General features: G+C 55.4%; 1 protein-coding gene across 1 annotated transcript in view; it reads left to right on the forward strand.

The window, feature by feature from the left end:
• The window catches only part of TRABD2B (TraB domain containing 2B), a 201,390-nt gene that overhangs the window by 162,596 nt on the left and 14,006 nt on the right, over positions 1-24,788 (forward strand). The window contains exons 3-6 of the mRNA XM_081087664.1: positions 954-1,100; positions 5,666-5,840; positions 18,868-18,958; positions 21,144-21,413. Coding sequence (XP_080943790.1) covers positions 954-1,100; positions 5,666-5,840; positions 18,868-18,958; positions 21,144-21,413 — 683 coding nt within the window. The remainder of the gene's footprint in view (positions 1-953; positions 1,101-5,665; positions 5,841-18,867; positions 18,959-21,143; positions 21,414-24,788) is intronic.

The following is a 24,788-nucleotide window of genomic DNA, read 5'->3' on the forward strand; positions in this document are numbered from 1 at the left end:
CCTTAGATTCCAATTCCAGGGGTGGGAGCTGGGCATCTGATATTCGGTAGCCCTCCAAGTGGTCCTGGTGCCTGGCAGGTCTGCCTGGGTGACAGCGGTGTCCCCAGGGCCCAGCATAGAGGCCCTTGAGGAAACACGTGTGAATGTGTCTGACCTGGGGGGCATGGGTCAGCCCTGGGGGCCCAGCTTCTATGCCTTTGTCTGGTGTGAGGATGGCTTCTGGAGCAGGTGGCATTTGGGTTAGGCCTTGACATCTAAGCTTGTTTTGGTCATTTGTTTGCTTTGTTGCGGGGGGGGGGGGGGGGGGGGGGTGGGGTGGGCGTGCTCCCGATTACAAAGTGAGTCTGTGCCCACTCTAGAACTTTACTAAACACAGGAAAAGAAGAGCCCAAAGGAAAACTTACCCATCATTCCAAAACCCAGACACAATTAGGGTTCTCATTTTGTCACATCATTAGATAAGATGTTAATACTCAACCCTGGTCAGTGTGGCGCAGTTGGTTGAGCATTGTCCCATGCATCGAGAGGTGGTCAGGGCACATGCCCGGGTTGCTGGCTGCTTGATCTTGGTGGGGGGCATGCAGGAGGCGGCAGATCGATGTCCCCACCTCCCCCCACCCCCCGCCTCACTTTCTCTTCCCCTCTCTCTAGAATCAATTTTTAAAAAACATTTTTTTAAAAAAAAGATGTTAATATTTTTCGCAGGAGTGGGGACGGTGTGGGCAGAGGGCTGGGGACGGGAACAGGCTGCACGTGTTCAGAGGCCGGTGAGTAAGGAGCGGGAAATGTGGAAACGCTCAGACTGCGCCGGCTGGTGCCGGCCCCACACACCTTCTCTGTTTCAGGGCCTGTTGCCCCGAAGCCCAGAGGGAGCACCGCCAGTCCTGGAGGTGTCGGGGCCTCAGCCGGGTCCCTGAGCACAGCGCTTATTTCTCTTTCTTCCCTCTGCCCAGGTGCTATTTGCCCTGAACCAGACCCTGCTGCAGCACGAGAGCGTGCGGGCTGGGAGCCTGCAGGCGCCCTACACCACGGAGGACCTCATCAAGCACTACAACTGCGGGGACCTCAATGCCGTCATCTTCAACCACGACACGTCACAGGTGAGGTTCCCCTCCTCCAGCCCGGACAGCCTCTGCATCACTAGTTCCCAAGGCCAGGCCCATGTGAACCCTCCTGGCATTTATTAGACGCCTACTGTGTGCCAAGCACAATCTTTTCTCCAACCATGGTAAGCAGGAGCTATTGGGATCCCCATTCTATGGGGAAACTGAGGCTCAGAGAGGGGAGGAGACTTGCCCAAGGCCACACCACTCATTATCTGTTGGGTTATCAGGTTATGAAGAGCAGTATTTGAGCCTGATGTGTGTAGACCCGGGAAGCTTAGCCTGGAAGAACAGGGTGTCCAGTTCAGCATCTAGTGAAATTAAAGTCCAGGGAGAGAAAGCCCACAGTTACTCAGACTCAGAGCATAGCCCAGAGCGTTCTGCCTTGTTTCAAAGCCTAAAGGAAAAACCATCCATAGGCTGGGCAGACAGTGGGTGGGACCTCGAGAGGCTGAGCATGGCTCTACCAGGAGGAGGGTGAGAGTTTGCATTGGAGGCACAGCTGGGGCCTAGGCTGTGTCATTCTGCCCGTGCACCACCCCACTGGAGCCAGCGCTCCTGAGAGCAAGGATGTGGTGCTTATCTCTCGGTCCCAGTGCCAGCACAGGGCCTGGCACAAGCGTGCATCGGTGAGCAACTGGTGCATGAAAGAATGTAGTAAGACACACATTGTGCATGGTTTGCTGTAGAGAAGGAGGGAGAAGGGATCCAGAGACCTGGCCACAGGAGGCTCAGATTCTGAGAGCTCTGACGATCATGGTGAAGAAGGAAGGAGGAGAGAATCGCGATACCACTAGGCTCATAGGCATCCCACCAGCCATTCCCTTTGTGACAGAGCCCTGCCCTGCGTCCTCTGTTAGGGAGAGGCTGGTGGGCCCTGAGCAGACAAAGCTGTGTTGCAGAGGGGACCTGGTCACCACCTGAGATTTCCAGGCCATGGTGTAGCCGGGCTGGGGGCAGGGGCATGCAGGACAGAGCCTCGCCAGGCTGTGGCTGACACTAAGCTGAGGGAGGGGGACTGGGGTGGCCTCAGGAGATGGCAAGCTCAGATTTTCTGTGATCTGTCTCTGGCGGGTGGGCTGCCTATGTCATTGTAGGGATTAAGTAAGATCAGTTTTGGAAAATGCATAGCACAGTGCATGGCACAAAAGAAGTCACAACTAAATGTCAGCTTCGTACGACTAGCCTGGGGCATGGAGCTGTGATGGCAGAGGCCACAGTGAGCGTAGCTTAGGCAGGAGCAGAGACGGAGCTGACGAAGAGATGGCCTTCAGAGCCTTCAGAGAACCAGGAAGGCCTCCTCTGCTTGCTGACCAAGAGTGTGCATATGCGGAAAAGCGAATCTCCAGTCAGTCCTTAGGAAGCTAAAGAACATTTAACAAGGACAAGAGTCAGAAAGTTGAACGTCAAAGCTGCAAAGGAGTTGGGTGAGGCACCCAAGTTCCCTGGGCTGCCCAGTGGCTGCCAACAGTCTCTGCCTGTTTCATGCTGATGAGCCTTTGCTCAGTGCCAAGGGTGGGTCCTATGGGTCCTGGGTTTGAGCCTGGGTGTGGATGGGAGCAAATTAATGATGTCATTAGACTTTTTGGCAGATCCTAAATCTTCTGTGACAAATTTAAGTGCAGGACACACAATAAGATTTTAAAGAGGGCCCTAACCAGTTTGGCTCAGTGGATAGAGCATCGGCCTGCAGACTGAAGGGTCCCAGGTTTGATTCTGGTCAAGGGCATGTACCTTGGTTGCAGGCACATCCCCGGTAGGGGGTGTGCAGGAGGCAGCTGATCGATGTTTCTCTCTCATCGATGTTTCTAACTCTCTATCCTCTCCCTTTCTGTCTGTAAAAAAATCAATAAAATATATTTAACAAAAAAAAAAGAAAGAGGATACGTCAGGCCCGCAGGGCCCTAGAGCGATGGGTCTGAGATGGGGCGGCGGTTAGAAGATGGGCTGGGGCTGTGGGTGTGACCTCAGTGTGGGTTCCCCTGACCCATTACCAGGACGGGGTCAGATCTGACAGTTGAGTGCTGTCTTCATGCATCAGAGGCCCCAACGGCCTCATCCTTTTTCTTCACCCCATTCATTCAACAGACACCTTCTGAGAACTCCCACTGGTCCAACCCTATATCGAGCTAGGGGGCCATAGAGCATCCTCAGACTGTGTCTGCTGCCATGGATGGAGCCTGCAACCCAGTGGGGAGTCAGACTTGCCCACGAGAACACTGTGGGATCTGTGTCTGAGAGGATGCCGAGGAGTTGGGGAGCCACAGGAGGCACCTCACAGAGTGAACATGTCTTGGTTTTTTCCAGGACATTCCAGATACATGGTTAGGGCAAACTGCCCCACACCTGGTAGTTATTCTGACTCTTAATTATATGTGAGCTTTCACTCCCAAAAGTGTCTGCGTATGGACAATAAAAATATTACCCTCATGTTACCAATTTCGAAACTGAGTCTCAGAGAGGCCAAGTCACTTGCTAGTTATAGAGCTGCCCAGCTGGAAAGTGGCAGAAGAGGGATCCAGCCCAAGTTGTCCTGGCTGTCTGACTTCTGGACCCATATTCATATCACCATAACTCTACTGCCTCTCAGCTCATTCAACCATCCACTCCTTCACTGTATGAACAAATATGTGTGTGTTGGTACAACAGTGTCTTACATTCTTTCCCACGTTCAAGGAATGAAAGAAGCCTGAGAGGGCCATGCTTCCAGAAGTAACCCCTCTGGGTCCCAGCTCTCTGTATTCCCCTCCACTTGGAAGCCTGCAGGGTTGCCTTTCTTGTGGCTGCAGCAAATCTAAGTGTGGCCTGTGCTGTCAGGGCTGCCAATCATCCCTTCCACAGTAGGGGATGTAGTAAGAACTCCATTTCTTTATTTATCCATTCGCCCAAAAGCCTGTGGGCACCAGCCTATGGGACACTGGCATGGCTGCTACCTACAATTCTATAGGAGACACCAGCCATAGCATTGTCCTGCTCGGCCTAGAACAACAAGCCAGGCCTTTCTGGCAAAGCAGCCCTTCCCCTCTCGCCCTGAGGAGCACACTGGTCCTTGGCCAGCAGATATCAGAGACAGATGTTCGGCCTTCTCCAAGTCCCTCGGGGTTCAGCCTCTGTTGATGCCTTCATTTTCCTCAGAAAGAGTGTTGACAACTCGTCAGTGGCTCTAGAAGCCATGTGGCTGGGCCACATGATTCTTCTGGGGGCTAAAACCTGCAGGAAATTAGTCTTCTGGTGCCAGACTCTCCATCTAGCTAGTCCATCAGGCAGCTGGGCTCGTGGCCTGTGCTTTAGGCCTGGGCTAGTGAAGACAGAGAAATGGAAGAAGAGACACCAGGAGGAAGACATGCCGTGAGCAACAGCGTGGAGGTTGACAGGTGTGGGAAAAGGGAAGGTCTGTTCTCTTTCCTCCATGGCCATGGCGTCCTCTAAGTCACACCAACATGTTCAGGCCACGGTGCAGGACACCTGGACCCGCCACCCAAATGGAAAGACAGCTTGCTGGGAATGGAAGAATGCAGGAGAAGGCCATGTGGTCAGGGAGGACAGCACAGCTCTGTGTTCAAAGTTCCAGAACCCTTTTCTGGACACCTCTTCTGTTCCAGGCATTGATGAAGGCTCTGCCCCTGAACTCAACATGCTCTCTGCCTAGTTCAAGAATGTCAGTGATGCTGGCCCCAGGTCACGTGGCTGGGTGTGGACAGTGGGCCCAGAGCTGAGAAATCGGGATAGTTCCAGGCCAGGTTGCTAAACAGGCCACCATTATGGGAGAAAGCCATGTCTTAGAATTGAAGTTTCTAAGAGGGATGGAGTTTGGTTATGTCCCAGGAAGTGATAGAGCTGGGGGTGGAGAGATAGTGGTGGCAATAGACAGTGGCCAACCAAGGCTCAGGCATTGGGAAAACCCAAGTTAGGACCCCTACTCTCATCTCTGCAGGGTGGAGTGGGCTGAATGTGGCTCATAGAGCAGCCATCATCTCATGTAACCCCCCAAAAACATTGTCAGCCCCATCTTACAAATGAGGAAACTGAGGCTCAGGAAAGTTAAGTAACTTGGCCAAAGTCACACAGTGTCAGAACAGGGCCTAAAGCCCATACCCTATGGCTTTCTGCTACACCAGGCAGCTCAGCTGACCATCCACACCTTCTTGCTGAACAGAATTTCCCGGATGTGCCAGTGCCAGGCTGCCGAAGGGAGGGCAGTGAAGCAGCTGAGCTCAGGCCGCCTCCCGGGACCTCAGTGCCTGGAAGCTGAGGTTCAACAAGGCAGAGACACGGAAGGGTACATGTGGGAGGGCAGCAGTCTGGGCTCTCTTCCTGGCTCAGCCTCTTTGCTAGCTATGTGCCTTTGCACATGTCTCTGGACCTTTCCATTCTTGCTTTCTTCACTTATAAAGCTGGAATAACCACACTCATCTCAAAGGGTTTGGGAATTGATGAAAAACGTATAGCCCACTGTGGGGACACAAGAAAGGTAAGTTGCTCGCCCACCTGGGCTGTGTGTGTGTTTGAAGCCCACCTTGCTCCAGAAAGAACTGAAGGCAGCCCCTGTCTTACCTTTACAGCTGCCCAACTTTATCAACACGACACTCCCGCCGCACGAGCAGGTGACAGCCCAGGAGATCGACAGCTACTTCCGCCAGGAGCTCATCTACAAGCGGAACGAGCGCATGGGGAGGAGGGTCATGGCGCTGCTTCAGGAGAACGAAGACAAGATCTGCTTCTTTGCCTTCGGAGCAGGTTTGGGCCGGAGTGGGGAAGGGATTATTTTCAGAATTCCTAAGGGCTGAGAGATTTGCTAAACCCTTTCCTAATCTCTGCTTCATAAAGGGAAAAGCTGAGGCCCTCAATGGGGCAGGGAAAGCTACAACGTGCTTAGCAGAGCTGGGACCCAAAGTGGTTCTCATCCTTCTAGTCAAGAGTTTTTTCATTATAGTCCCCGTGGTAAAGGGGGTGGCCCCGGCCAAGGCCAGAACAGCTTCTGTGGCCCCTTTATGTCCCAGGAGGCCATGTTGAGAGCCCAGAACTGAGCTAGCTCCCACTACCCAGCCCAGCCTTGGATCCCCCACCTCCAGCAGAGCCAGGACCATGTGACCTAGTGAGCAGAGGTGGGCTCTGGTATGCCCCAGTCCTGCCTCCAGATCTCAGCCCCAGCCCCATCCAGGCTGCATGACCTCTGGGTGGTAATTTTTCAGAGGCTCAAGTCCTCCTTTATGAGTTATAGCAATAACTATTCGATGAATTGAAAATATCTATCTTGGAAAAGAGTTATAGAAATTAGTGACAACATTTAAATAGCCTGGCATATACTAGTAGTAAGAACTCACAGTGGCAGCTACCATTATCATGATCATTATCATGATCATCATCATGACAATTACGACAAGATGTATTATCCCAATGTGGACCATGAACTGGATGCTTCGTCTGGGGGCTCTGGCCTCTTTGTGCAAAGCGAAGTCCCAATGTCCAGATGCAGGGCTTGCTCAACGTCTCTCCCTGTTCCTTCCCCCCCATCCCTCTTCTTCTCCAAATTCTTTCTTCCTGTCTCTGTGCTGGCACTGCTGATGACAGTGATGTCCACGTTGGGACTAGGAGGCTGCATTTGCCTCCTTTAGTAGTCAGCTTTTGCTCCAGAGCTACAACAAACATGTATTTTTTCATGTTACCACGGTTTGGGTTGATGAAATTCATCTTCTGTTTCATGAGAATTAAGCAAGAGGCCTGGTGAGCACTCACAGCCACTGCCCTCTCACCCCTCCCTTCGCTGGACTGTTTCCCACACAGGGTCTGCCTGGGGCAGGCTGAGTTAGACCAAGTTGAGCAGTCGGTCTAACCTGGAAGGGTCCTGATTTCGTTATGGGACACGTCCACTTTTTGAGGTCCGCCTTCCCCCTGCCTCCTGCTCCTGCCATTCAATCCCATATATACTTGAAGCGCAAGAGCTAGAGTTCATCTGTCTGTGCCTGTGTTCCCTCCTCTGCAGCCCTCAGCACATGGATGAGGAGAGGCACATGATGGCCTCAGACACACAGGACCTCTGGGGCAGTCTCTTTAAGGCCACGAACTCTGTCTGGGTGCCTCTGTGGTTTCATCTCAGGCCTTCCCATATCATTGGGCCCTGGGGACCTAAGTCAGCCTTACTCATGTTATCCATCCTCTGTCCATCCTCAAAGAAGGCACAGGGCCCCCAAGGCTGCGGGAGGAAGGACGGGAGGGTCTGTGCCACTGGAGATATGCCTAGCCACCTCCCACGTGTGTGTCTGCCCATGCATAGGTCTCCCAGAACCAGTTTCATTGGGTATCCCAAGAAATAGCTTGGGAGACAGAAACATAATTATAAGACACCCACCCAACGCTAGCCCAGCCTTGCCAGGTGTCTGAGCCTGAGCCGGGCCCCTGCTGTGGTTCTGCCACAGGCTAACCTCAGAAGCCAGTGGAGGCCCTGAAGACTCCAGGCTCTGGAGCACTGGGGAGGGGCCATGCAAGCTAAGAAAGGAGGTGGGTAGTGGCACTTGTGCCTGCCCTTCCACCCAGTGCCAGCCCCTCCCCCCCAACTCCCCATACCCCGCCCAGTGCCTAGTCAGACCTTTCCGGTGCTGATGGCAGACTGGCCCCTCCTCTGTGCTGCTCCACAGGGGGAGCTGGGCCAAAGGGTCAGGGCTTTGGAGTCAGGATGCCTGGGTGTAAAGTGTGGCTCTACCTCTGTCCGCTAAGTGAGCCTGGGAAAGCCTTCTCACCTCCATGGGCCTCAGCCTCTCCTTTGTAAAATGGGGATAGTATGCCCGTCTCATATGATTATGTTGGATACACTCATTTTAGATCACAGGGCTAAAACTCTGCACCAGGGTGGAGGGGTTCTTATAATAAAACCCCTACTGTGTGTCAGCCATCAGTCTATCCTCTTGGATGACATTGCCTTTGATCGTCACAGTAACACCACAAGATGGGTGTTAAAACACACATTTTCCAGATGAAAGCCAAGGCCCGGAAAGGGTGGGTGGCTTCCACAGGCCATTTCTCCTGTGCAGGTGCCCTCGCCTGGACACTTCCAGAAATGCTGGCCATTTTGTGGGGAGGTTGTCTTTTTAGCTGGTGCACCTCACAAAAGAATACTCTCCTCATGTCTGTGATGTTTCTATTTGGCCTTCTCTGGAGGCCAGCAGAAGAACCCTTCGGCAGGTTCAGGGGTAGTTGGGCGGCAGACATGTGTGCAAACTCTGAGCAGGCCTGGGTGATGTCTGGGGGCCTGGATGGAAGCCCTGCCTCTCGGGGAGGTAGCTGTGATGAGTGTGCAAATCAGTGTTCTGGAAGGAACCAGGATGCTGCTGTGGAGGAGTGAGCCAGCCCAGGGGAGGGGAGGTCAGATTCCTGACTGCCAGGGTCCTGCAGAGGGACAAGCTGACCCTGAAGGGCCCCCGAAGATCTTAGGTAGGTTTTTGGATTTCCTCTGATCTGCAAATAACTGAGAAAAATAAGTACAAGTTGGGTAATTTTTTATTAGCAAAGTTTATGCAATTTGCTGGCTTATCTTTTAGTCTGAAATGATCTTTTTTTTCTACTGTGTTTGAAGTTTAACTGTTCTTTTGAAAAAATAATGGTGATATAAGACAAATGGGGCTTTTCAAGTGCTTACTTGGCAAAATAAAAAGTTAGTTACTGTATTATCCCACCCACCTTCTCTGCAGATAGGAGAGAGCTGAGCATATTTAACACATGCGGGAAAACTAGAGTTAGAGGGAGGGTGATACAGGAGAGAGAGTGGGAACAAATGACTGGCCCAGGGCTCTGAGAAGGCCGGAGGGGCGTGACCAGAGCTCAGACAGAGGGTGTGGCCTTCAGTAGAGGAGGCCATCCTCCCCCTGTAATCAAAGGGGAGGAGGGAGCAGGCCAGCAGGCTAGAAGGCAAGAGAGGTCTCAGCTGATGGCTTCTCACAAGAGCTCCACTCTGTAAAGTAAAATGTGAAGTAATCTGCAGAGAAAAGGGAGGAAGATGGGAGATTCTTGGTGTGAAGAGAAGAGAACATTTGCCACAAATTCGAGATTGGCCACAAGAACTGACACGGACCAGAAGTTAAATAGATTTCATAGCATGGGCCAACTGTGATTGATTGGTAGTGGCTGCCTGGAGTGGGAGGTTGTAAAGTGGGATGATAACACACATCAGAGCTCAGCAGAGAAGAGGCCCTGATTGATTAGTGATGCCTGCTGTGGATCAGGATTAGGGCACATGCCTGTCACATACCTGCTCTGTCTGCCAAGAACACAGATGATGCTGACTGGCAATGAGGACCCATGAACCTGCAGTAATCTCAAGACAGAGGTTGTAAGATTTCCTACAGCAACACTGAACAGCTGGGGTGCAAATGAGGATGCTGCCCTCCAGGTCACTTCCTGAATTTATCCTAGTACCCCCTGCTCAGTGAGCATCCCACTGTACATGAACTACTCCAGGGCAGGCACACACCTCCTCAGGATTGCCAACACCTAGGAATGTGCTATAAAGACATCCAGGACCAAATCACCCAAAACCAAGTTCATTCCATTCAGTCACATGGCATCTGCTGGACCCCAGGCCTCAAGGAGTGGGGACGGGGGCGTCTCAGTCCCAGGCAGTAGACAAAAATGACAATTTTGTCCCTAGCTCCAGGGAACTGGGCTTTCTCGGGACGTGTTTACTTGTGCAACCATCCTGCAGCCTGGAACAGCATGAGTAATGTCAGAACTGGCAGTGCTGGGCTGGAGACATAGCCAGACTCAAGGGAGACCTCTAGGGTCATTCATGTCGAACTCTGAGAGCCAGAGGTTACCACAGGTTACCGCACATTCTGTAACCCTCTGTAATCTGAAAATAATTCTAACTTCTGACATTGCAAAGTCCTTTGACCCAAGCATCCTATTGTTTTAGGACCATGTGGTTCTAATATCCCATCGTCTATCAGCATAGCATTCTAACATTCTGGCCTAGTTTGCTTCAATCCCTCTTGGATTCCTTTGGAGGAGTGTGGAGCTAAGAGCCTTCCAGGACCTGGAACTTCCTTCTTGTCGGGCTACTGGCACCTGCCCCCACAGGAAGCAGAGGTCCTGGCAGAAAGCAGGATAAAAGGCAGGCCGTTTGAGCTTGAGAGACAGAGGGGCTGTAGCTGCTACCCCGAGCACCCCCACAGCCAGCACGCCCAGTCTGCAGGCCGGCACCAGACAGGGTCAGGACTAACATCCCTTCTAGCCCCAACATTCAGCAATTCCACACATACCTGACAGGTTTGAGTGAAAGGAGGCAGAGTGAGTGAGAGAAGGCTTCCTGAGGAGGTGAGACCACTTGAAGTTTCCTGGATGCAGGTCCAGCTACTTCTGAATTCTTTCATCATCCCATAGTCCTCAGGACAAGACTCACACCCACTCCCTTCCCCCCTTGCTCTTTACTCAGTGGCCTCAGGAACAGAAGGAAGCCCTTTAGAGCTCATGATTTGATACAGAAGAGCAGTCATGGCCCATGTAGGGTCTTTTCAACCTCAGAAACAAAGAGGCAGCGCACGCCAGCTGTTTTCTCCCCTCTCAGGCAAACGCCCCTGGCCAGCCGCACTCCCCAGGCTGGAGCGCAGGCCCACAGTGTCTGGAAGTGTCTCAGAATTTCAGACATGCTTCACAGGACCCTGTGCCCCACCATGTGCACTTCTGGCAGATGGCAAACCTACTCTGGGCTGTAGTCCTTGGCCAGAGTCGCTGTTCCTGTTCAGGGCATCCAACCAGCCAGAGGAACATCCCATCTGCTAGTTTGTCCCTAACAGGAGCCAGTCCTGCCCTCCGGAACAGGGGAGAGTCTAGAACAGCCGTGGGTAAACTACGGCCCGCGGGCCGGATCTGGCCCGTTTGAAATGAATAAAACTAAAAAAAAAAAAGACCGTACCCTTTGATGTAATGATGTTTACTTTGAATTTATATTAGTTCACACAAACACTCCATCCATGCTTTTGTTCCGGCCTCCGGTCCAGTTTAAGAACCCATTGTGGCCCTCGAGTCAAAAAGTTTGCCCACCCCTGGTCTAGAAGAACGGAGGTCCTCACGCCAGGCTTGAGCTCCAAGGCTGTGCCATCAGTGAGCAGGATGGGTGAAATGCCAGCCGTAGGTCCAGCGCTCTACTGAGCCCGTGTGGGCAAGGCAGGAGGGAAGAGCATGTCCTAGATTGAGAGCATGGGCTTCAGAGCCAGGCTCGGAGTTGGAAGCCCAGCACTTAGAGGAAGCAGCCTGGGCGGCCGGGTTCTCTGAGCTGCAGATTTCCCTTCTGCGACACGAGCCAGGAGTCATGGGCTGGTGCTGGTGCAGCTCAGACCCTGGGCAGCACCATCTCTCGGTGAATGTGAGCTCTGTGTTGTTATTATTTCAGGGTCCTGGCCCCTCCGAGCCCACGTTCCTCCAAAGACAGAACCCACACAGGAGAAAGCAAGGCCATCCCAGGAGGGGCGGGGGGGGGGGGGTGCAGAAGGGCTCTGTGACCTCTGAGGACTCAGCTGGGAGACTTACAGAGAAAGCCCACTGGTCTCAGTTCCAAGTGACAGTGAAGCTCAGGCGTGGTAGGCCCCATCCCTGTCCACATCGTTGGCCAACAGGGAGTTCTCCTGGGGTCCTGGGTGCTGTGATTCTAGAAAGGGAGCCTCTGGCTCTTGTAGGGTGTTACCATGCCTGAGGTGAGCCCTAGACTGGGCACTGCCCCCTGCAGGTCACATGCCTGACTTGTGGGAGGTCCCAGTAAAGGCTCCCGGAGAAAGGAGAAAGCAGTGCTGGCACCAGCCCTCAGGGTGAGTCAAAACCCCCAGGGCCTGTGTCCTCACCTCTAAACCCAATGCTGATTGAGGGAGTATCTGGTCCAAAGGAAATGAAAGGCTCAAACCCTGGGTATTTCAGAGGAACCAAGAGTGTTGGCTTGGAGGGCAGACTTGGGGGAGGAGCATACTTTTAAGAGGAAGTGCACAAGTAGGGCAGGTCCTGAAGGGAACCCCCAATCTAGGCAACTGCCAGACAGGTGTCAAAAGCCCAGAAGCAGCTCCAGCCTCAAGAGGGAGCCTGCCCTGTGCCCTTTTTTAAAGAATTATGTTTTCATTTATTTCAGAGAGAGGAAGGGAGAGAGAGAAACATTGATGTGCGAGGGCAACATTGATCGACTACCTCCTGCACGTCCCCTACCGGGGATCAAGCCTGCAACCCGGGCATGTGCCCTGATAGGGAATCGGATCTGTGACCTCCTGGTGCATGGGACAACGCTCAACCAACTGACCCACCCTGGTTGGGCAAGAAGTGCCCTCTAGATGGACACAGTCTGTGTGTGTGTGTGTGTGAGTGCAGGCAAACTCAGCTCTGCCCTTTCTGCCTACGTGACACTGTGACCGTCTGCTGGCCTCAGCGGGACTGTTGTGAGATCAGTGAGAAAATGAATCAAAGTGTTTGGTACAGTCAAGTGCTGGGAAAATGGTAGGAGGGTTGCTTTTCTCAGTATTTCCATCCATCTTTGCATCACTAAGCGCAGAGCTGCGCTGCCAGCTGAAGTCTCGGGGCTCTTCCATTTCTGACATCCTGCGTTCTAACAGTACAGTCCCCAGAGAGGAGCAAACAGTAAAGGGGGCAGAATTGGGTGCCACCCAGCCAACCCCAGCTCCCTGTAGGGTGTCTGAATCCCCTCTGCACTGGCCTGACAAGCACTCATTAACTCTCTGCTTGCACACCCCCAGAGACGGGGCACTCACTCCCTGCAGAGTTGGACAGTTGCCTGGGGGAAGATTCTTTGGAACCAGCTAAAACCTACCTCATTCGTTTACCCTGCCTCGATTCAGAATGCCACCACTCATACCTCCTGCCCCAACCCTTGCCATTATCCCCCTCCTCTTTCACTTTCTGTTCTAACAACCCAGAACCACTGTTGGTGGCCAGCGCACGCCACGCTCTTCTCCTTTTGTGGCCATGCATGTGCAATGCCCAGTGTTAGGAAGGCCTTTCCTTCTTCCCCTCCATTGACTCGCCTGCAGTCCCTCCTCGATGATCCCCTAGTCTGGGTCCCGCCTCTTTCCCATTCAGCCACATAGTCCCTAGAATTCCTCCCTCATTGCCTGTCTCATGCTACCTGTTTCCTCTCCACCCTGTGATCGCCTCAGAGTGGGGACATGTATCTCAGGTCCTGGCACAAGACTGAGTGCAGGAGGTGTCCTCTTGGTCCAAGCCCACACCCTGCCCTGGGCTGGCCCAGAGAAGGAGCAAGGAAGCTCTGCTAGATGAGAAGCCCCCTGGGGGCCCCCAGTTGCCGGTCCTTCCCCTGGTCCCTCCATTCAGCCCTCCTGTCACACTTCCTCACGAAAACAAACACCCCTGTCGCTTGACATCCGGCTGCTGCTCCTGGCAGCTAGATTAGCATTTGAAAGTTTCCCTTGCATTAATTTCAGACGGAACATAAATACGGGCTCGGGATTCCTCTTCCAGGAGGAGAAAACTGGAAACCCAGCGGACTCACGGGAGAGAAAACATGTGTGCTGGCCGAGGGGAGCCCGTGTTACTTTGGAGCTTTTGTGGGAACATCTGGTCCTCCCCTCCACCCGGCCCCCCAACGCTGTCTTGAAATTACCCTGTTAATTGGCAGGTTGTTCTTGCTGAGCGCTCACACACTTTCCCTCCGATCTGGTGAACCTTGGACGGTACACATGTTTCTGACAATTTCCTGCCCCCAACACATGAACTCGGGATCCTTTGCAGCCGCCAGTCCTTCAGAATAGCGTGCAGGGATGTGCGGTGAGTGAGGACATCGCTGCGCCTCTTACCAGCTGCGTGACCTGGGCAAGTGCCGGCCCCTCACACACTGGGGGACCTCGAAGGCTGCCGTGAGGACGAAATGAAACAATGTTGGCAAAGCCTCGTGTCCCCAGGGGGCTCGCTAAGTAATAGTTTGTGTTCAGGTCGTCAGATGATGAAGTCATAGAGGTGGGAGGACCTCTGGACCATTTGGGGAAATGGAGACACACAGACAATGAAGCTGCCCAGGTCACACAACCAGGTGGCTCTTGAGCCAGGTTTTCTGTCCTAACCCAGCAATAGGATTCTTCTCTCTGCCCCACCCTGTCTTTCTGTGTTGGAGGGTAAATTGGGGCTGTTGGGCGGTGCCCAGCCTGTGCTCTGCTCACTGAGCCTCGTGCCCTGGCACAGGCCTGCTTGGGCCCGGGAAAAGAGGAGCCCCTTTCTCTGCACTAAAACACAGTGGGACTGTGCCCGCTTAGAGTAGGACACCTTCCCGTTTGTATACAAATGCCCTTTACGTGGCAGTCTGGCTTGCAGGGTCAGTAAGGCAACACCAAAGCAGCCCCACCTTCTCAAGACCTTTCATCTTCCTCCAGGCCTTTGTTCCTTGCATCTCTGAATCCCATCCTGGGGGTCCTGGCTACCTGGGCCCCTCCTCCAGGAAGCCCTCCCTGATGTCCTCAGTGGATTAGTCTCTCCTCCACCATGCTCCTTGTTTCCGTTTTGGGGTTCTCTTTCTCTTCTCTCCTCTTTCCTCTTTCAGCCTTTTTCTCTGTCTCTGACTTCCCCATCCTTGCCTCTTTCTATCTTTTACTCTCTGTCTAGGTGTCTTTCCTTTGCCTTCTCTCCCACCTGTGTCGCTGTATGTCTCTCATTGCTTAGGCCTGGGCCCCCTCTCCTCCTCTCCACTGTCTTTTCCGTCCTGGAGCTCCTTGTGTCCCTGTGAGTATCTCTGTCCCCTCCCTGCCTCTCTGTGTGTCTCCCGCACTGTCTGTGGCTCTGTGGGCCCCATCCCCCACTGTTCTCCTTCTCTCCCCTTTTTTCCTCATTCACGTGGCCTCTGCAGATGAAATGGAACGTGCCTTCCTGCAGAGAGCTGGCCAGAGCACAGCTGTCAGTGCTGGCAGGAGCCACTGAGCAGTGGCCAGGAGACCCGGGAGCCTGGGCAAGCCATGCAGGCTAACCCCCAACACCGGGGCCCCCTTTGGAAACTGTCCACACCTTCCTGCAGGTTCCAGGGTGGGTGTGGCGCCGGTCTCAGGACTTCTGGTCTTGGAGGCAAGCCTAGGCCCTGTCTGCCAGCCCCTGGGGACAACATGCACTGGGCCCTGACTCAGAGGCAGGTTCTGGAGCCAAGCTCTTGGGATTGGTGGAATCTGCATGAACAACACCAAAGGGCCGGCCCAGGCTACAAGCGGAGGGGAGCATGAGCTCAGGCCTCCTGGGGATTGGATGAGATCATGGAAAGGATATGGAGTAGCAGTTTTTGTCACTCATTCATTCAACAGTCATGAAGCCGCCAGTGTGGGCCAGACTTGGGCTCAGCCCTGGGTCAAAGATGAATCAGGTATGTCCCCTGTCCTTGCACAGTCTCCCATCCAGCAGCTTGTTGGGAACATGCTCTGACAGAGGCAGCTCTGGGTATGGGAAGAGCATCCCAGCTGCAGCGAGGATGGTGGCCTGGCAGGGACAAGGGCAAGTGGTGTGGGCAGTGATTTCAGTCCAGCATGGTTAGGCGGTAAAATCAGGGGGATTCTGATGACTGAATGGATGGGGATGAGGAGGAAGAGAAAGGAGTCTAGCCAGGGCCCATCTGAGTGTGTTGGCTCTGGGGGATGTTAGGTGCAGATTCCAGCAGGCCATTGGACAGATGGGTCTGAGCGGGGCTGCAGTCCCAGAGGTCAGCACGGCCTGGTAACTGAAACCATATGGTGGATGGTTTGTCCACAAACTGTGCGTAGAGTGAAAGGAAAAGAGGTCCATGGACAGGGTTCCCAAGGTCCCCACATATATCGGACAGGAGAAAGAGGACCCCCACTAAGAGGACAGACAGGGAGCAGTGAGAGGAGCATGGACCAGGGCGGAATGGAGTCGTGTGGTCCTGTGAAACCAAGTCCCAAAGAGGGGGTGGGATGGGGTGGCAGGAGTGCATGGGTTGCATGGTATGGTCCTGGGGCACAGCCTGCATGGGAAGGGCACCTCCTGAGCTGTGCAAGGAGCAGCCTCACGGCCGGCCATCATGGCTCAGTGGTTGAGCGTCAACCTATGATCCAGGAGGTCAGGGTTCGATTCCAGGTCAGGGCACATGCCTGGGTTGCGGGCTCGATCCCCAGTGTGGGGCATGCAGCAGGCAGCCGGTCAATGATTCTTTTTTTTTTTTTAAAGAAATATTTCTATTTAATTGGCCAAGTTTATGTATGTCAAGTTGTTGGTATTTCTTTCTCTTTTTTTTAATTTCTTTATTGGTTAAGGTATTACAAATGTGTCCTCATCCCCCCGGTCAATGATTCTTGATGTTTCTTTCTTTCCCTCTCCCTTCCTCTCTGAAATCAATAAAAATTGTTACCAAAAAAAAAAAAAGGAGCAGCCTCGTGCAGGGGAGGGACAAGAGGGAGGAGCCGAGGGTGAAGGTGGCGTACAGACGGAGGGCATGGCAATTTGAAAACATCTGTTCTGATTGCTTCCAACTCCTCCAAGTATCTCTAAAGTCTTCTATTTGGGGTCTTAAGCCGCATAACTAGGGCCTGAAACCGCTGCGGTGGAGGGAATAGATGCACCGACTGGACGCTGAAAAGTTACCGGAAATGCCCCGAGTCCAGCGGGCATCCTGTAAGGCCTGGCCCCTGCTAGTGCCCCTGTGCCAGCCCCAGAGATGCTGCTTCAGGAGCAGCCGCAAGGCCCTCAGTGAAGACTCACGCTGCCCCTGTGCAGCCCGAGGCGGCTGTTTTCCCTGGTGGCGCTGAAATCCTCTGGGTGGACCACTGTTGGGCCTGGAAACCTGGTCTTCAAACGGGTCTCCATGGAGGCCGGGAAGGGATTGGCTTTGCTGCCAAGTGTGGATTCCAAAAGCTGCTGGCAAGGAGTTCCTGCAGCCGATGCCCCGGAGGCTGCACACCTGAGGGACAAGCAAGAGTGGGGATGAGTCTGTGGCCTCAGCCAGGGCCCAGCCCAGCCCATCCACTGGGAGTGCACGCTGGGCTCCTCAGAAGGGCATTCCCGCCTCTGCCTCCTTCGGGCTTTAGAGCTGCCCAGGTGGCCAGAGGAAGCTGTGGCCAGAGGGAGATGTGCCTATGTGACCGTCAGGAAGACAGGCTGGGCACAGAGAAGCCACTTGCTCAGGACTAGAGTGGAGACTCGCAGCCTTAGCAGGAACCTGGGTCCTCTGTCCTCAACAGTACTGGGTCGGGACCCGAGCCTGGGAGGGCCTGTCGTACCTGCTTTGTCCGTGTGTCTCTGCAGCTGGCTCCCCAGAAGTGCCTCACTTACCTCCTTGTCTGTGCACATGCCATTCCCCTTACCTGGACAGCCTTTCTTTGGTGCCATCCACTCCCATCCTCACCTAGCTAACTCTTATCCCATCCTTCAGCCAGCAATGCCACCTCCAGGAAGTCTGCCCTGATCCCAGGTTGGATCAGATGCCTCCTGTGAGCTTCCTTCAGCATAGTGTTGGTGCCTGGATCGAAAGAGCCTCATTCTTGAGACTATGGGTGCCGGGAACAGGCCCCTACCTGTGCACACTGTCCAGCTCTAGGTATGCTCTCGCTCCGGGTTTGTCAGCTGGATGGATGGAGAGAGGGAGGGAGAACACATTTTCATAAAGGTCTCTGGAGTCAAAGCCTTCCTCACGGAATCTGAGAGCTGGGGAGGCCATAGGTATCATGCAGCCCAGTCCCTGTACATGGAGAGAAAGGGGGCATCCCAGCCTCATGGGTTTGCTCAAGGTCTCAGGGTGAGTGTAGGGGGTCCCAGCCCAGTGATCTTGGGCGGTGGCCCGGAGGTGGGCTTCAGGGACTGTGGCAGGCTGGCAAGAGAGAGTGCTGGGTGGGGAAATCGCTGGCGAGTGTAGGTCCAGCCGGTGAAGGACTGCGGGCTCACTCACCCTCTACTCCAGCCACGGTGCAGCCCCAGTCTGGCTTCCTCCTGTGTGCTGGAGTCTCTCCTTTCCCCAACAGCCTGTCCACCCTCTGTGCTCAGCCCTCCCTGGGGCTGTCAACATGCTGACCTTCCAGCTTCCCACCTGTCACCACCCGTCACAGGCAATTACCATAACCATGCAGGGATTTCCCCCAGGTTCTGGGATGAATGGCGAGCAGAAGGGAGCTGCCTGTGGGCACATAGGTGAGGGTGCCAGGGGCCACCACCACTCTGCCCACACTGACCAGGCTGGGGAGACTGAAGCCCAGGGAGCAAGAGGGGCTCAACAGGATGCAAACTTCCAGCAGCCACTGTCTCCACAGTCCCTCGGCCTCCCGAGAGTCCTCTCTAACCTTCCTAACTGGAACCTCACTGTGTTCTCAGACCTCAGGCCTGCGTCCCACCGAAGGAGGGTGGTGCCGGCTCAGCTGGGCTGTGGGTTGTGTGATTTAGACCTGTCTTCTCAGCATCTAGCACAGGCTGCCCCCGGAGCAAGGGCCTCATAAATGTACCCCCCACCAATGGAGTGCTGTAGGCTGCCCCTACCTGCACAGTCCGGGCTGGGTCAGCTTCATGGTATGAGGCACAGCAATGCCACGGGACACACTGAGCCTTCACTGCGTGCCAGCACTGTTCCTGCGGTCCTCACAGCCACTCTGGAGGTTGCTATCACAATCATGCCCACTTTACAGAGGCGGGGACTGAGGCACAGGAAGGTACCACCAGAGCCAGGATTTGGATCCAGGCAGGGTGGCACCAGGACCTCTTCCCAACATGCCGTACTGCTCTGGGCCTCAGCTTCGGTGTAAGTCACTGGTGTCTTGGCATACAGCTGAGCCACTTGTCTCTTGTGTTCCAGGTCACTTTCTGGGGAACAACACAGTCATTGACGTCCTCCGGCAGGCGGGGCTGGAGGTGGAGCACACACCCGCAGGGCAGACCATCCACAGGTGAGCAGCGGGATGTCTGCACCGTGGGGCTGGCTGGCTTGCTGCTGGTGGTCCATGGGCCAGGACTGACGGTGGGCTGCATGGCAGGCTGCTCCCTGCCTCCCTGCTCAGGCCTGGGCGAGGGTTGTGAAGAAGCCTCCGGTGAGATGGGGCCTTGTAGACACTGACCTTGACCAGGCACCTAAGAGAGGAGAAGCTAGGCTGGAGGTGGGGAGACTGGACAGGAGGCTGGAGCACAGCCTTGGCTGGAGGGAAGAGTGGCGGGCCTGGAGGGGTGGTGGGAATGGGAGGAGGGTTAAATTTTGAGAGTTGTTCAGGATTTGGAGACTGGTGATCAGGTGGGACAGAAGGGCTCTGTCGGATGCCTGGGTGGCTGCCTAGAGGACTTGGGGGATGCTGGGGCTCTGAACTGAGATGGGGCCACGGTCAGGGTGAGCAGTGGCTTAGCCTCTTTCCTGTGTCCCAGCCATACTTTTCCCAGTGCTGCCTCTTGGCCGTGCCCATTGCCTCGACTGTCCTGCTAGAGCACACCACTCCACTCACAGAGCCACATAACGGCATCCTCTCTTCCTGTGGGGGGTCCCTCCCAGGAGCTGCCCGAAGGCGGGGGTCAGCTGGGTCCCTGTGTGGCCCCTAGTGCCAGCACCAGGCATGGAACCACATAGGTGTCTGCATGCTGGGCAGCTCCGGGGTCAATCACAGGATCCTCGAACTCAGGGGTCCCATGCAGCCCATGCTCCGCCCAACCTTCATGAAAGAACCCTCCTCACCAGCCCACAAGGGTGACCATAGTGTGATTTGGGCCCTTGTCCGTGACGTTACAAGACCCAGAGTCCGAAAGAAGCCTGAACGGTCATAGTTAATATTTGCAGTAGCTCACTGTGTACCGGGCTCTAAGCACTCCTAACTCACTGAATCCTCATGACAGTCATGTGTGGTAGGAACTACGAGTATCCTCTTCTTAAAATTGAGGAACCTGAGGCCCAGAGAGGTGACGTCACCTGCAGAAGGGCACACAGCTTCGTAAATGGCAGTCTAGGGCCTCCCTAAGCTCCTAACCATCCCCTGTGTCCGATCCGGGGGTTAAGGTGGACTACACACTTTCTGGGCTCCTTCCTCTTCTCATCTTCTGAGCCAGGCTGACAAGACTGTTCTTCCTGAACAGCTAAGCACAATACAGTCAGATGGTCCTAGGCCTGGGCCGGCCTGTGTTTGAGGGGCAAGGACAAGGGAGCCTTGGGGACAAAGTATTCTTCAAGCTCCCCCTTCCCCTTGAAGCTCATTGTATCTGAGGTCAGGGTAGGGATGGGTGGAGGAGGGGGCAGGCTGGAGAGTCTGCCTCGGCTCCTATTCATCTAGATCCCAGGCATTAGAGGAGGGTCCCCTTCTCCCCTCCCTACTCCCACTCCCCACCCCAGACCCAGCTCCTGGGGCTCTCAGCCTGGGTCTCTGAGTGCAGACTGAAACCCTGCAGGTGGGGTGAAGGAGCAGGGCTGCTGTGGAGGCCCCGACAATAAAAGCCATCTTCGGCCACAGGTGCTTCCTGGATCCGTCCTTTTGTCTGCCTGTTTTGAATTATCTCCCCAGCATCTGCGGCATCTCCTGGACCCTGGGAATCTGGAGTTGCCGTGGGGGCTGGGGGTGGACAGGCGGAGCTGATGGCCTTCTCTCCCTCACCCATTGTGCACAGGGGAGTGCAGTGAGGGCACAGGCTGCTCGCCGCCCTGGGTGCCACCCAGCCTTTGCAGTTCCCGAGACCGTGGCCAACCTTCTCCCAGAGACAGGTGGCCCCTTGGAATTCTCTTTGGGCCACAGACAGGAGAGAATAAAAGCAGAGGTGCAGAGGATGTGCCCAGGCTAAGGGGTGTCTGTGTGCACCTCTGTAGGGAATGTGAATCACACACACCCAGGTGGATGCGTTCGCGCCCCCTACAGCCAGTCTCATTTGCTTCTGCCCAATTCCTAGAAAAGTGCAATACATATTAAATCACTAAATGAAAGAATGAGTCAAAGCTCCGTCTCTCAGCCCCAGACACTGGCTGTCCTGGGTTATCCTCACCAGGCCCAGGAGGGGCACGCTAGCATCCTCTCTTGCCACAACAGCTCTCCCATTTATTTGCATCCCCTGTCACACGTGAATGACATGCTGCAACATGTGAGCTTCATGAGCTGTCGCCCTTTCCAGCCCTGCCGCCAGGAGCCCTGCACCCCCATCCGAGAGGACCTCAGCGAGCCCGGCCCCCGTGACCCCGCCTGCTGCCGTCCCCGCAGCACCCTCGGTGACCCCCACCGCCCCGCCTGAGGAGGAGGACCCAGCCCTATCCCCACACCTCCTGCTCCCCGACAGCCTCAGCCAGCTGGAGGAGTTTGGGCGGCAGAACAAGTGGCACAAGAGGCAGAATAAGCAGCAGCGGCCGCGGCAGTTCAATGACCTCTGGGTCCGCATCGAGGACAGGTGAGCTGGGGAGGGGCAGGTCTGCCGGGAGCTGGGCATCTCTCCAGGCAGCCTCAGGCCCCTCGGAGCCAGGCACACTGTCATCCACAAGCCCTGCTTGGGAAGCCTGACAGGGGCGTGCCCAGCAGAAACCTTAGGGCTGGCGTATCCCCATTCCCAAAGGACCCTCCTGTTCATCTTTCAGGCTTATAGAGCACACTCATATCTCATTTTTCATTTTTATTCTTAGAATGAGAGCAAGTATAATTTTCATTATTTTAAAGGTGAGGGACTAGAAGCTTCCTTCAAGTGCCATGGGCAAAAGTCTGATTTGCCCTTGATTGCCTGGGGTGCACCTGTGGTGCAGAGCGGGCTCCATAGGAGCCAGGAGAAAATGGAACAGGCTGGCTACAGCAAAGGCCGTGAGCTCCCTGTGTCCGGAGGGCTCAGTGGCAGGGAGGCTGCAAGAGAGAGATGGCAGAGGATGCCTGGCACCCTGAGGCTGCGGACTCTCTCTCAGCAGGGGTTGGGGAGTTCATGATAAACCTTGTTAAAAATGGGCAGGTGCAGAGATCCCCCTACTGTACTGATACCTCCCTGTCCTCTGCCTGTGTGCCCCTCCCACCACCCTGCACCACATCTGTCTGGCTGTCACCGAAGCTCCTTTTGTCTTCCCGCCTCCTCCTGCAGGCTCGGTATAGCGCAGTCTCCCTAGATTTCACTTTGGGGCAAGAATCTTCATATTTGGTGCACAGCATCCCCGAGGCACCCGGGATGTCCCAGGGAGTGACCATTAGTGACAGGCAGAGACCTTCTCTCTCTGGGAGCCGTGCCCTGGGCATCGTGCCTCCGCAGTGGGCCCTCGGAGACTAGGAGTCTCCCTGTGGACCTCCTCAGAGTCCCCAGAAAGAATCACCCTGGGCCCTTGTTAAACAAATTCCAGGTCCCACTGCAGACCCCCTGTGTCAGCACGTGCAGGGGCCTGGAGAGCCGCGTGTTGAATGTGCACTGGAGATTCTTCCGAGCCGCTTTGGAAAATGCAGACCCAACTCTGCATTTACAGATGTTGAACCAAGGCCCAGGGCGGGGGGCTTGTCGGGGTCACCCAGAAATCGGGAGCTGCCTGCTGCGCAATTCAGGCATGGTCTTCCTGCAGCCAGGTCTGAGTCATCGACATGCAGCTGACATAGTCCAGTCCACTCTCTTAAAGTGCGGGCTGTGCACGATCTTGAAGAGACTTCCAGCAAATAAGAGTCGAGTCCATTGTTCCCTCGGCTGTGCGTTGGCTTCAAGCGCCTGACTTGGGTTCCTGGGAAATGTACTCTGCAGAGCCCTCGCCAGCCCGGCCTGCCTGGGCAGAGGCGCTGCTGCAGCTGTATTGGCTGCCACCCATTCGGCTCACGTGCCCAGCATGGGCCCTGCACAGCCGCCCCCTTCAGACCTGGAGCGAGGGCATGGGGTTGCTGAGCTGCTTCTGCAGCCTGGGCAGGGCCACAGGCTGCTGCCCGGGAGGCCCGGCAGCCCCTAAAGTGCTTTGATCCAGGGGGTCCCTCAGCCCTGATCAACCTGCCCAATGACCAGGAGCCCCGGCTAGTGGCACGTCCAGCCCACGAGGTGACAGGAGGCTGGGCCGGTCAGCTCTAGCCTGAGACTCCCAGCCCCTAACCATGTCTGAAAGGTAAATTTGGGCAAATGACTCCAAAACAGTTTCCTTTTCACAACACGTAGCTCTGAAACACAGAGCCTGGTTTCAGGAGAAGAAAACAGCTTTTCTTTGGAAAGAGGGAGCCTTCCTGGTCCCAACAGGGAAACTAGGGTTGGGTAACTTTCTCCCACCTGGTTGGGTTGGAGAAGGAGGTTTCCGCCGACAAGCAGCCTGTTTGTTGAAAGTTTCCCTGCTTCTTAGGGAGCAGGCCTGGGCTCCAGGGCGGCCTGGGGCAGGCACAGCTTCTGTGGCTCTCTGGTCTCAGTCCGTCCTCTTCAGGTTCCCCAGTTCTCCAAGAGGGGCCTGAGGCGAGCTCTCTGGGGAGACTAGGGCCCATTTATAGACCTTCTAACCGAATTGTTTTCTTTGGGGGCTTTAATTCCATTCAGTTTTCTCATTTTCTTCCCCCTAAATCCCACTAGAGCCATCCCCTCCTCCCCATCCTCTCCTGTCATCCCCTCCTCCCTATCCCCTCCTCCCCATCCTCTCCTCCCATCCCCTCCTCCCCATCCTCTCCACCCATCCCCTCCTCCCTATCCCCTCCTCCCCATCCTCTCCTCCCATCCCCTCCTCCCCATCCCCTCCTCTCATCCTCTCCTCCCATCCCCTCCTCCCTATCCCCTCCTCTCATCCTCTCCTCCCATCCCCTCCTCCCTATCCCCTCCTCTCATCCTCTCCTCCCATCCCCTCCTCCCTATCCCCTCCTCCCATCCTCTCCTCCCATCCCCTCCTCCCATCCCCTCCTCTCATCCTCTCCTCCCATCCCCTCCTCCCATCCCCTCCTCTCATCCCCTCCTCCCCATCCCCTCCTCCCCATCCCCTCCTCCCATCCCCTCCTCCCATCCCCTCCTCCCCATCCCCTCCTCCCATCCCCTCCTCTCCACCCCCTCCTCTCATCCTCTCCTCCCATCCCCTCCTCTCCATCCCCTCCTCTCATCCTCTCCTCCCATCCCCTCCTCCCCATCCCCTCCTCCCATCCCCTCCTCTCCACCCCCTCCTCTCATCCTCTCCTCCCATCCCCTCCTCTCCATCCCCTCCTCTCATCCTCTCCTCCCATCCCCTCCTCCCCATCCCCTCCTCCCATCCCCTCCTCTCATCCTCTCCTCCCATCCCCTCCTCCCCATCCCCTCCTCCCATCCCCTCCTCTCATCCTCTCCTCCCATCCCCTCCTCCCCATCCCCTCCTCTCCATCCCCTCCTCTCATCCTCTCCTCCCATCCCCTCCTCCCCATCCCCTCCTCTCCACCCCCTCCTCTCATCCTCTCCTCCCATCCCCTCCTCTCCATCCCCTCCTCTCATCCTCTCCTCCCATCCCCTCCTCCCCATCCCCTCCTCCCATCCCCTCCTCTCATCCTCTCCTCCCATCCCCTCCTCCCCATCCCCTCCTCCCATCCCCTCCTCTCATCCTCTCCTCCCATCCCCTCCTCCCCATCCCCTCCTCTCCATCCCCTCCTCTCATCCTCTCCTCCCATCCCCTCCTCCCCATCCCCTCCTCTCCACCCCCTCCTCTCATCCTCTCCTCCCATCCCCTCCTCCCCATCCCCTCCTCCCATCCCCTCCTCTCATCCTCTCCTCCCATCCCCTCCTCCCCATCCCCTCCTCTCCATCCCCTCCTCTCATCCTCTCCTCCCATCCCCTCCTCCCCATCCCCTCCTCTCCACCCCCTCCTCTCATCCTCTCCTCCCATCCCCT

The sequence above is a fragment of the Myotis nattereri genome, assembly GCF_964212035.1.
Source record: "Myotis nattereri genome assembly, chromosome: 3".
NCBI classification, from domain to species: Eukaryota; Metazoa; Chordata; class Mammalia; order Chiroptera; family Vespertilionidae; genus Myotis; species Myotis nattereri.